Genomic DNA, 13,714 nt, shown 5'->3' with positions numbered 1-13,714 from the left:
TTTTTTTTAAATTGATGATCCTTTAATTACTAAAATGTCACTTGAAATCTTCTGTTCTGAATCTTTTCTATTTTTAACGCCATCTGATGGAATCGATTTAAAAAATGTAAAATATTTAGGTTTGGCACAATATAGCTGACTTCGGCTCTAGAGAAATTCAAGTCTATATCGAATAAATTCAATCTATTGGATAAAGTGCTGCGAAATAGACTTTCTACGCATATCAGTATAACTAAATATAACTTCAATTTATTTGAGAACTCGCCAGACATAATGTTCCCATTTGTTTAAACAATTTCATTTTTCTTCTTCTGTTTTCTGAGAGCTTTAGTTCGCAAATGATTGTCAGATTTAGGACAAAATAATATATGCTTTTTATAATAATAATGTTTTATAGTCTCTAATTTCCTAGTCTATAGTCTCAAAAAATTTTAATACTTTTACAATTAAGCACTAAAATTATAAATAACAAACATGTAAAATGTATAAGTAAAACATTAGAAATTACTATGTTTTACAATCGTAATCTGCTATTAAAATTACATAATAAAGCTGCTATTTTATGGTTTTATTTCAGAAAGGACCACTGGTTGTTGGTTTATCAGCAATGGAAGCATCCAATAGATTGGCTGAGTACCAGGTAATATTTTTTACATTCAGCTTTTTTTTCCCTTTAAAATCCTGCTACTAATTATGTAAGTTCATCTATAACATATTTTTTCAGCAATTACATTGATTTTCACGTTTCTTCACTAAACTTACTCATTGTTTATTAGTAAATAACTGAAAGCAAGATGAATGTGTTTCATGCTAATTTGCTTACAAAATACAACTGAATACAAGATAAATGTGTTTCATATTTATTTTGTATGTCAAACGACAAGCAAAAAATTTATTAAGAATAAAAAAATTACTGTACATATTCACAGAAAATTTTATATTCGTAGACAAAGTCTATACAATATTTTTACGTATACAATAGTTTTACGTATTTAAAATAAAGGGAAGTTTCACACTGCTTCACATTTTGTACATAAACAATAATGTTGTTTAGATTGATAGTATATGATTTTAATATTAACACTTACCCTAGTATCAAAACTTATTGTTTTTTGTTAAAAATTAATAATTTTGAAATGAGCCGACCGGGTAGTAGTCAGGGAGGTGACCTAGCATCAGATAGGTCCTGGGTTCAAATACCGGGCAAGGCATGGATGTTCTTTCGTTCTCTGTATTATCTGTCCTTACTGTGGGAGCAACGTCGGCCTACCTAATATGGTTTTCCCCTGAAAGAGTGGCCAACAAATCTGCTCTACTGATAACTGAATGACTTGTGTCGGGCATTGGAAGAAAAATAATTTTGAAATGATTGTTGTAAAATTTTTTTAGCGATTACTTTGATTCCATGTTCCTTTTCAAAATTTTCCTTTTTGTTCATTGTTAAGGAACTGAATACAAGCTGAATGCTTTTCGTGCTTATTTAAATGATAAACAAAAGTTTGATTCAGAATAAAAGAGTTAGTATCCATACTCACTAAAATTTTTTAATTTATATACAAACTAAGACATTAGACGTATTTAAAAATAAGGGGCAATTTCATACTGCTTCATATTCTATACATAAATAATGCGGTTTACATTATTAAAGGAAGATTTTTTTTTAATATAAGCACTTATTCTACTGTCAGAACTTAATATTTTTGTTCATGATTGATAATTTTTAAAGGATTATTAACAAATATTCTAGAAATCAACAATGATTAAAAAAGTTATTTAAAGAAAAATTGACAGAGACAGAAATTTAAAATTGAAGAATTAAATTTGCGGAAAATAACGGTATTCAGAGTATTTCTTAGGAAGCAATTAATATATTTGCGAATAATTGTTAAACTTGTCCTTGAGTCACGTTGCTGCTGTAAATGGTTGTTATTTTGAACATCGCTAATAGTTTTTTGTAGTTAGTAGCACCATGAGTTCACAAACTGTGCAATCGATTCTCAAAAATCGTTGGAATAAATTATCCCGTTTTCTAAGATGCATTGAACACACCATGCATTACTATATCCTTAAGCCATCTATTACTATCTCCTTCTTCGATTCATCGTTTATTTTCTGGAAATACTGTATTCTGTTTATTATTTCTTTCAGAATCGCTTTGAGGCACTTTGGCAAAAATATATGACGTACACAGATGGAGCTATACTATTTGGTTATAAATGTAAAGAATTTCCTCGCTTGCATTACATTAAGAAGGAGCTGGGAATGATGCAGAAGCTGTACAAGTTGTACAATGATGTTCTGGACAGAGTTAACGGATATCAAGATATTTTGTGGAATAATGTAGACATTGATAAAATCACGAATGAACTGATAGAATTTCAAAATAGGTAAGAAAAACGCATTGCACCTTCTACTTTTTTATCAACTATGATTATTCGTCTATGTCGATATTAACAGAAAAGTATATACTTATGAACAAAAATACATAATCGAAACAGAAATGTTATATTTTGTTTCATCGAAACCTTGGTTTATCTTTTTGGATAATGCATCAATATATATATTTTTTCTTGTGCAGCGGTAAGAAAATGTTAAAAATAACCAACATTTATCGAACTTATTTTGTTGTTTACTTGAAAAAATAGTTGGGATACTAATGGCTTTTATACTCTTTTAGTTTATTTTAGTTAGTGTTTTTATGCATCGGAATGTCTTTTTATATTTTTGTGGACGTAAGTCAGATTATATTCTGAGATGCTTTTTATACTTTAATGGGATTTAATCTAGTTACGCATTAGGATGACTTTTACACTCTTATGAGGTCTTAAATTAGTGTAATTATGCATCGAAAAGTCTTTTATAATTTTTATAGGACTTGAGAGGCTCTTTCTCTCCCGGCGAAACTTAACTGTTGAAGAGGTGAAGGGGAAATTTTAAATATTCTTTTAATCTTTTTATTTAATTTTTACTGATGATGGGTATTTCATCTATTTGGCGGTATCTTTATACACAGATAAAATACAAGGTCGCCACTCATTTACAATTTGAGATCTAAAGCCTACGGTTAGACTCACTTTTAATTTTCCCTGACAAAATTATGTCAATACAATTCCGCAATCATCAGTTTTTGATAAGTAGTTGAATAGTATACAGTTCCCTGTAATTAGATTTTTATTAAGTATCTTTGTTTTTATGCAATTAAAATTAAAAGAATCTTTTAGTGCCATCCAAATCAGTTTTCATTAGCTTAAACTGTTAAAAAAATGAGATTTAAAAAACTCGAAAAACTGAGGAGCGTGAAGTTTTTAATTATTACAATAACCACAAAATGCCTCAGTTTACCGCTTTCCGATTTTGAAGAAATATTTTTAGAATTTCTAAAAATTACTAAATGTTGTTTCTTTTAAGATAATAACCCCTTTATTTTCTACCTTTTTTTAAAAGTATTTTGTTGACTAATAACACTTCATTATTAAAAGTTTGTTAAGTGCAAAAAAATATCAATAAAATACAATTAAAAATTTAACTTAGAATTCAAGATGGTGATGTTAGAGGACTCTTAAATTAATACATTTAAGTTTGAGATTGTTTTTATAATTTTATGGGGCTTAAGATAGCGTATTTAAACACTGATATGATTTTTATATTTAAATGTGACTTAAGTTTATTAATGCACGTGGATGATCTTTATACTCTTATGCGCTGGAATATTTTTTCAAATTTTTCACAGACTAAGTAAGTTTTTCCTACAGCATCAAAAACAGGTGCTAAAAAAGGTTTGAGTCTGTTTCAGTGCAAAATTGTCTAGAAGACGTAAAAACAGAAGAATAAAAATTAAAGAAATAAATGAAAAAATTTACAGTAATGGCAAAATTATTGCAATATATTCTGCAAAATTAAGTGCATTGGCTTGATAAGGGTAATATCGTAAATCTCACACTTCAAACTGAAATTTTTAGACAAATTTTTGTTTGCAAAGCGTATTTTACTTTCTAGATGCCGAAAATTGCCGAAAGGCCTAAAAGAATGGCCAGCTTTTACTACCTTAAAGAAAACGATCGACGATTTTAACGAATTGTGTCCATTGCTGGATCTCATGACCAACAAAGCCATGAAAAACAGACATTGGAAGAGACTTATGGAACTAACAGGCCAGGAATTTGATATAGGGTGTCCCCATTTTTGCTTGAAGGACATCTTGAAGGCACCTTTGTTAAGTCATAAAGAAGATATTGAGGTGAGTGTTTATTGAGTCAAATATAATCTTAAAACGTACTAGAAAAAGTTGTTAAAAATAACTTAACTCAGAGATAGATTTTAGATGTTAAGTTTAATTTCCAGAAAAGAAATGTCGTCAACCGGAATTACTTGGTCTACTAAGTTTATTGTGCCCATTTTTTAAAGGTTACAATGATTAGTATGAGATATCAGTTCTAATGAAAAAAGAATGAGAATTATATGGAGAAAATGGTTTTAATGAAGATATTTTATGATTCTAATGAGGAAAGAAAAACAGTCAAAATGATTTAAGAACCCTGAACTCACAAACAAGAGAGTTTGAGGCTGTGAATTTCTCAAAATTTTTTCTTTCGGGAAAAAAGTGCTTTGATGAATTTTCTGGGCGAAATTTTAAGCATACGCAGTTAGAAATTTCTCAGAAAAAAATACTTAAATCACAATTTATTTAATTGTTACTTCTCAAATTCAAACAAAACACTCGAATAATCATAAATGCGATGGTAATCATACTGTTAAATGGGATTTCAAGCCGTTTATTAACTGCTTCCAATAATATGGTTAAACAACCAGAATTTTATTGTTCCAACTAATCCCACCTAAAAAAGCCACTTAGTTCCTTGCATCTGAGTACATATAATAGCCAAGAGGGTTAACCTGTAAGTCTCATAACTGACCGAATAGGGAAGGGGGTCGAGTCCCAGCTTCGACACCACAATATTTCTTCTATTCCCTTCAACACGGGAAGTGTTTCCAGTGCCCTGTACTCCTCAGGTGGTGTCCTGCATTCTCCAACGCCCATTACCTAACAAAAAGCCTAGTTCCTATGTCCAATTAAATTTCTTTTTCTCAGGATTTTGAAACCATGCTAATTGTAAATGGTTAAAAAAAACATACAGTTTCGCGTTCATGGTCTTATAACCATACTAGTTGTAAACGCTTTCAAAACCGTAAAAATATTCCTAGCAGTAAACTTTACGATTAATTGGATTGGCAGACTGCTGCCAGTTATTTAATCATAACTTTAGAATGAAAATTCTAACAGTGTATCTGACTTGGAATTTTCTTGCGAGAGAATTTTAGATAAAAGGAAGTCGTTAACTTTTGTTGAAAACTAAATGAATCCAGTATGTTGCTTTCAAAACACCATCTTCAGATAAATTAAGTGGTAAATAGTTTTTTGGAGAAGATTTCTCAATTTTTTTCAAACAGTTTTAGTCATATCACAAACTTATACTTTTATTATCATTTCTCTCATATTTCTGACAAGTAATCATTTACCAAAATTAACCAGAATCTAACAATTTAGCGAGTAATCAGTTTAACTTATAAATTGACACAAGATTGATTGATTGATTTAATTAAAATAATAGTAAATACTTTTAACTGATCTCTAGTTTAATTTGGCACATGCCTCCAAAGAAATACCATTGTTCAGGAACGACTTTAAACGCACTTTTCTTTTAAAAATTGTCTCTGTAACATATAGGAAAAGTTTCTGTTATCTAAATATTTTTACAACCTAGTTCTTGAAGTTATACTAAAAACGAAAGCAATGAAAATGTAACTGAACTCCATTAATTAATTCCATTAGCACTCCAAGCCTAGATTTTATTTTCCTTTCTCCAACAGATACAGGACATGGATTTCATTAGAAATTCAAAATAAAGCGAAGTATGGAATATTTTATATAACTAGCCGACTTTGATGACCAGCTTGGTCACCTTTAAAAATAATCATGTACAACTTATAAATTTTTATGGTAACTAAGAAGAATGCACAACACAACTGTATTTGAACATTTTAATTCTTCAATCCCTTTACCAATTCTAACACTTCAATTAATTTTAAATAATATATTAACCGAATTTTCACTTTCTAGCTGTTGCCCACGACTTTGTCCTCGCGAAAGCACTTTGATTTAAATTTTACCTATTTTCAAGATAGGCTCTCAATATTGTCAAAGTTCTTTTAGTGTTGAATTTCACTACTAATTGGTTCAGTTAATAATCAGTCAGGCAGTCATTAAATTGCAAAAACCACCGTAAATATGAGCTCAGGACATTTCAGCACAACAGGCAGAAGAAAGATAGAAAACTCAAGCGAGACAAGATAGAAAACTCATTCCAGTATTCCATTACGTGTTCTACTATTTACTCACGCACCAATCGATCCATAACTTGAGTATCATATAAAATATACAAGCTATTGCTCGAAAAGGGCAAGTTCCGTCCCTAATAATTGATATGACAGTATGCTGCAATAAAATTACGACAGTAAAATCACGACATTAAAATTACGACATTAATAATTTATGTTTAAAATTACGACAGCCATTTTAGAAGGTATCAAAAATAGATCTAAATAATTAATTCTTAACTAAATTTTTATTATTTCGATCTATTCTTTATAAATTTTTATTATTAGATCTAAATTTCTATTATATTATAAAAATACAAAATTTATCTAAATAAACACTTAACGTATTGAACAATATTTAAATTATTACCTACGACCATCTAATAAAATGAATCTGAATAAATACTTAATGTATAACTAATTTTTTTAACACTACTTAAGTTATTACTTTAGACAATCTAACAAAATGAAAAATAACTATACAGTTGCCAATAGACAGAGAAATACTCGAGTTCATGATGCAACATGAGGGAAATATATATATAGATTACAACCAGAAAAAATAAATTTTTTAAACTTTTTTTGCAGTAACAATGTAGGAAATTTTTAAAAATATCTGTTTTTATAACAATTTTATTTTTCTTCAACCTATCTTTCATTATAATGTATTTCAAAATATTTAATGAAATGAGCGCTATATTTTTTTCAGCTTGAAATTCTTTATAGATAGTAATTTGCATTTTATACTTCAGGATATTTGTATATCAGCATTAAAAGAGCGAGATATTGAAGGAAAGCTGCGCCAAGTGACTTCTGAATGGAGCAATCAAAATTTAACTTTTGCAACTTTTAAGAACAGGGGAGAGTTATTGCTGAGAGGAGACACCACAGCCGAAATTATTTCTTTATTGGAAGACAGTCTCATGATTCTTGGGTCTTTACAAAGTAATCGGTAAGTAAATTGAAGGAATATTTTAAATTTTTATTTGTAGAGGATAATTTTTAATAATTGGGAAGGGTGATAAATTTTTAAAATATTTTTTCGTTAAAGATATCTTTTTAGTCTAAGATATCTTATCTTTTCTCTTATCTTCCCAAGGATTGAATAGTAAATGGAAAAAGCACATTTTTAACCAGTTGTTTAATTACACAAAAACTGCACGGACAAAAAAATTCTGGTAAATTGCCGTACTGCATGCTAATAACATTTCTGAAAAGAAAAAAAACTAAAATTCTGGTTAATAAAACCATAATATACAGTAATTAAACCAATCATTTGATAATTTTCCATTCATATAGTAACGGTTTACCGGAAATTTCAGTTTCCAAAATTGTAGTTCTAATTATCACGCATGCAGTGAAAAATACGAAACTGAAAAGTAAGTTTAACCGAATAAATGGAATCGAACCGAATATTATCGAATAAACCGAATAAATTTATGTCCCACTTTAAGGCATCGTGGTTAAGTTTCCAAATTTTACCACATTTATCAAATTTCATCACATATTATGCATATATACACACATATGTGCAAATATATATCATATATTTATCATATATATATATGCATATTTTATTACCTTATTTGATTGTTAATTTCACCAAAATCAGTACCAAAGCTCATCAGTAAAAATTGCCGACGTTTTTGTTTTTTATCATAGAACCAGAAGCACATTAAATTTTACCATATTCTGGTTGTTTTGCCCATATTTTTTTCTCAGTGTGGATTATTCACTTCGTTTATTTTTTAGCAGGAAAATTTTTTTTAAATTCTTTTTTGGGAGGAGATATTTTTCCTGCTCTTTTCTTTTCCTTTTAATGTATACTTTCAACTTCGTTGTCTCGAAACATTTATTTAAAACACCTTTATAATCAATCCTTTAACTGGACAGGAAAACACAATGGTGCCGTTTCTAAACGCCAATTTTAGTTCTTAATGAGGCTTATAAAATATTAATGTCAGTTCCGTTAAATATTTCTTTTATTTAAATCAGAGTTTATAATAATATTGATTCACAGTTCTAATGCTCTAATTACCCTGTAAAGAATGGCATTGCAGGGGATAGTTTTAATCATTTTTAATTTTGTTTTTTGAAAAAAAAAAGCTTGATATATTAATACTATGGATGATATCTTTGAAAGATTTTCATTGTGTTCTTAAATAACTAAAACTTGCTAAATTTAATTTTAAAAAATCAAATGGTAAATGTATTTTTGTTTTCGTGTTTTGAAATAGGGGGCTCTTACTATAGTTGAACGGGATAGTATTGCCCAGTAATTTGTCAATTTGTTAAGTTTAAGATGAGTAGGTGTTAAGATTTAACTGCATCCTTTAAAGTGTAAAAACGCTCCATTAGGCATTAATTTGAAATAAAGTAATCAAATTTTTCAACAACAAATTTGGATTTGTATTACACCACAATTTTTAAAGTGTATGGGTTGCATTTTTAGGTACAACAAAATGTTTTTTGTATATTTTTTTTGAATCTAGCACTTTTGATACCCATCTCCTAATATGGTTTATAAACTGATATTAAAATGACATAAATTGATTTCCAGAAATGCTTAATATACAATATATGAAACAATGCTTTTGATGTGAAGTTTTTTTGAGCTTTTTTAAACTGGGCGTATTTCAAATACACTATGGAAATTATTTATAACTACAAGAAATTACACAATATATATTATTTATTGTATTTGAAGTATTGCTTATTTAAACGAATTACTCATAAGTTAGCTTGCATCGCAAAGGAATTTATAATGCATCTCAAAATTATAATTCATTTTCTTTTGACTTTCATGCTTCAAGGTACAATGCACCATTCAAAATTCAGATCCAAAAGTGGGTTCAAGATCTCTCAAATACTAATGAATGTTTGGAAAGATGGCTTTTCACACAAAATATGTGGGTGTACCTGGAAGCAGTATTTGTTGGTGGTGATATAGCCAAACAATTACCGAAGGTATTTTAGTGTTTTTAGTATAATCAATAACTGCAAAAGTTTTAGTTTTTAACCGATATACACTTCAATAATTGTAACTTAATAACTGCGAATAAATGAGTGATTAAAAAAAATTTCTAAACATAAATCCTTGCGCTTTTAAAAATGCTTTCCACGATCACAATTTTCGTAATTTTTTTTAAGTTGTTATATTCAGCAAGGTAAAAAAAGTATTATTCTTTTTATAGAGAGTTTTGATAACATTACAAAAAACAAATGATGATACACCAATTTTTCTCGGAAAACACAAAACACTCTAAATAATAACGTCAGTTTCAATACAGAAGTAGTACAACAATTGGGTACCTGCAAGTGACGTCGTTGTAGGTAAATCATGTCATTCATCGATTCAAACTCAATCAGGTATGACACATACCTTGTGACGTCGCTTACATGTATTCAATTAAATCTGATTTAAATCACATGTTAAAGCATAATCACTTCACTTCTTCAAGTACCCAATGGTAACTTGTTATAGAAACTATTTTTTTAATATTTACTTATTTTTTACATAACATACTTCTATTTATTAAGTGTTTAGTTTTATTACTACTGCTGAACAAAATAAATTTCTGAGATCATATTTGATATTAAAACCTTCTATATTTAAACTTAATTTTTAATAATTACGGTATCGAACTAAGTTCATTTTGCGAAGCAAATTATTAACGACATTTGTAATTATTAATAAAATTATTATCGGCAAAATTCTAATAAGAGTTCCATTCGTGCAACAATTTCATAATGCAATTATAATACTGCTTTTTTGCATTTTGCAAAAACAAGTCTTGCGATGATAACGTGGATAGAGGAGATAATTCTCTTTTCAACAGTTTACTTTCAATTATTATGAATGATATTTCATGATAAATACAAATTGTTCCGTGGTGATCATCCTTAACTTAAAATTTAAAATTTTTGAAAAAAATGTAATCAAGAAACTGTGCATCATAAATTTATTTTAAAGCTAGGAAATAATAAAAACGCTTTCAAAATTTGTGTGCTAGTAGGGTGCATCAAATAAAAAAAACGTTATAATAGAAATAATAGTAAAAACTTATTTCTATCTCCATTCAACTTATTTCTATCTCCTTCAACAATCAAACATGTTTTCATGTCTCTACCCTCATTTTCTTACTTGTAATTGCTTATATCTCAAAAACGATTCTGTTATTTTTCTGTTTAAATTTTAATCTGCCACCCAAAATGTGCGCAACTTATTTTTATAGCTGACTTTTAGTTTCACTTTTGAGAAGGATTCTAAAAATGATTATTAAGAGTATTCATTTAGGAAAATTCCCCCTCTAAGGTACACTTTAATAAATTTCCATAGAATTCATATAGTTAGCTGTTAATTTATTCGGTAAGCACCCTTCTTTGAGGAAAAGCCCAACGTCCGTTATTGTAGCGAATTCAGAAAAAATCATAGAGTTGAACGTTGACTTATAAGGTTATTATATAAAGCTTCCTTACTTAGTTCGGGGATGAGAATTTTTTTCCCGAAGTGGTTACAACATCAGGATTCGGGCACAAAGATCCCGGGTTTGATCTTAGCCGGCACCAAAGAACATCTATCTAGCTTTTCCTCTACCTTAATAACCACAGGAAAATAATATGCAATTTCCCTCAATCCTCGATAAATGGCAACTGTACGCTACTTTGCCACGTTTCACAATTTGCCTTGAGTCGACTAACAAATCGCCCGAGTCTCAGACAACGTGAAAAAAGACGAAATTAAGGTATTTTTTAAGAGCATAAAATTAATTTACTTACAGTTGCCATATAATTTACGAGAAAGAATTTACGGTCATAATTTAGGTCATACAGTCAAAGTATATATAGTCTTTTCATTTTGAGCTTTATATTTTATTCGAAAATTTCACGATAGTCTAAAGCAATGTTTGTTATTAATGCATTTTACACATGGAAACGATACGAGTAAAAAGTACATTAATTCATTAAAAATTAAAGCTATACGAAATACATTAGTTTTTAATAAAATTATTTGAATATTTTTTATTTTTTGTTAAAATTTTCATTATAGGAGGCAAAGCGTTTCAACACAATTGACAAATCTTGGGGAAAGATTATGATCCGTGCTCATGAAAAGAGCAATGTTGTTGAATGCTGTGTTGGGGACGATACTTTGAAGCAATTACTGCCTTATTTGCAAGAACAACTTGAAATTTGTCAAAAGTCATTAGCAGGGTAGGTTTTGTTTTAAAGTAATTTTATTTGGTGTATACCAACTTTTTATAGTAGCTGTTTTATAAATTTATTTATGTTAAGTGTTTCTCTTACATAATATGAATATTACAAAAAAAACTTTTGTTTCAATTTTAATAATTTTTTTCACATTTTAACTGAAGTAATTTGGATCAGTTCATACAGTCAACGTTACGACACGGAAATTTTGGAACTGGTACAAATTCTTTCAACTTTTGAAAAGTAAACAATCTTCCAACTTTTGAAAAGTAAACAATCTTTCAACACTCAATTTTTCGAGTGATCATGTTCATAGTTTTCACTTGACGTCAATATTCTTTATTTAATAATAATTCCTTTATCGATAATTTAAAAAAATACATAAGAAAAACAAACTTCATTAAAAAAGTTAAAATCTTGAAAATAATAAAATATAATTACAGATTTTTTACAAACTTTAGGAACATTATTATTGAACTTGGTTTCGTTGTTCTGCTTAAAGTGCATCAAACAAATTCTCAATTTCTAAAGGTATATTTTATAAGAATTTTAATCTTCATGAAAAAGTTACTATAAAAAATATTGTCGATGAAACGTCAGAAAATAATTTGTATATAAATGAAAAGTTTATTTTCAAAACATTTTAATTATGCACAAAATCATTTGTTTATAACGAAAACAGAAGAATAGAATAAATAAACTCTTCTCTTAAGATTAAAACCAATTAATATTTTACTTCAGTTTTCGAACAGTATCGTCAGAACAACTTAGAGCGAGCACCAACAACTCCAAGTCAGGGAAGTGACCCAATATTCAATTTTAACCTTAATGTTTTTGTAATGTTTAATTCTAATCTTTAAATGTTTTAATTTTAATATATTTCATTAGCAACACTTTCTTTAATGTAGGTATTTGGAAAAGAAACGATTGATGTTTCCTCGATTTTTCTTTGTCTCCGATCCAGCTCTTCTGGAGATTTTAGGTCAAGCCAGCGACTCACATTCAATTCAGAGTCACCTTCTCAGCATATTTGACAATACAAAATCCTTAGTTTTCGATGACCTAGACTATAACAAAATTTTAGAAATTGTTTCTTCGGAAGGGGAAAAAATAACAGTGAGTATAATATTATATATTTTAAGAAAAATCAAGATAGGTTGTTAACATGAATCGCTTACTCTAAAATATATGCAATAAGCGCACCAGGAAGTAAAATAGTCAACCGGAGAAAAATCACGAAAATATATAACAGTGCAAATTCGTAAAGGAAATCATATGTGAAAAATTCCTTTTTCACACGTCCATCCCGAACAGACAAAGTAATATTTATTAAATGATTTTAAGGACAGGGAACTTAAAAAAAAAAAAAGCAAAAGCAAAGCAAAGAAAAAGCAAACTATTAACTTGTAAACTCAGTGATTTAGCTGTAAGCTTGGAGAACGAGCTTACGTGATTTTGGCAGTTTGATTAAGACAAAATACATTTTCCGCTGCAAACTAATATGTTGAATTAATTTCATTAAATGCAAGTGCAGGCTTGTGGGTTCAATACAAAAAAAAAAACTTACAAATTTTTGTTAAATAGAAGAAAATCTATCCCAAATAGGACAGGAAAGGCACAAGGATACATTCGGTGTTAAAAATGGAATTTGAACCCAGTACTTCTATGCTTCATAGCGTTTGGTGAGAAGGAGATACCATTCGGTCAAGTTTAACTAAGGTATGTTGAAGTGTTCTTCAGTACTATCGCTTCGATATTATATACACTGAATAACATAACGAACGCTGTGTCAGAATAACATTTGCTGTCTAACCATGGACATTTTATTAATAATAGAACTTAGCTCTTATATTCAAATGGTTCGCTTTTGAAAATCAAAATTGGAAATATATGTGTGAACAACTTGAATTTTATTGTTGGTGGGTAATATTTTATCGGCACCACGAACCTCTTACAGTAGATGTAGGCTTATTTGAACTAAATTCTTTTTCTTTTTGGCACAACAACTCAGAGCAGGCTAGGACCCTCCCCCAATGAGGTTTCTTTCTATCAAAGTCTACTACATGCATGTTGTTTCCAGTTGGTCACCTTTAATGCTTTTTAATCTTTTTCAACATTATCAAGCCCA

At 28.9% G+C, this 13,714-nt stretch overlaps 1 protein-coding gene and 1 long non-coding RNA gene across 2 annotated transcripts in view; one reads left to right on the top strand and one right to left on the bottom strand.

Annotated features, from left to right (window-relative positions):
• The window catches only part of LOC139424979 (uncharacterized), a 75,177-nt gene that overhangs the window by 57,225 nt on the left and 4,238 nt on the right, over positions 1 to 13,714 (bottom strand). The gene's annotated exons all lie outside the window — the stretch shown is intronic.
• The window catches only part of LOC107437090 (dynein axonemal heavy chain 5), a 156,088-nt gene continuing 144,545 nt past the window's right edge, over positions 2,172 to 13,714 (top strand). The window contains exons 1-6 of the mRNA XM_043043611.3: positions 2,172 to 2,387; positions 3,997 to 4,237; positions 7,128 to 7,327; positions 9,189 to 9,342; positions 11,426 to 11,589; positions 12,495 to 12,702. Of these exons, the coding sequence (XP_042899545.3) occupies positions 2,179 to 2,387; positions 3,997 to 4,237; positions 7,128 to 7,327; positions 9,189 to 9,342; positions 11,426 to 11,589; positions 12,495 to 12,702 (1,176 nt within the window). The 5' untranslated portion in view covers positions 2,172 to 2,178. The remainder of the gene's footprint in view (positions 2,388 to 3,996; positions 4,238 to 7,127; positions 7,328 to 9,188; positions 9,343 to 11,425; positions 11,590 to 12,494; positions 12,703 to 13,714) is intronic.

The sequence above is a fragment of the Parasteatoda tepidariorum genome, chromosome 2, assembly GCF_982258835.1.
Source record: "Parasteatoda tepidariorum strain Cologne lab strain chromosome 2, Ptep-v5.0, whole genome shotgun sequence".
In the NCBI taxonomy this organism is placed as follows: domain Eukaryota; kingdom Metazoa; phylum Arthropoda; class Arachnida; order Araneae; family Theridiidae; genus Parasteatoda; species Parasteatoda tepidariorum.
The sequence above is the reverse complement of the archived record's forward strand: the minus strand, read 5'-3'. Positions and strand labels throughout refer to the sequence as shown.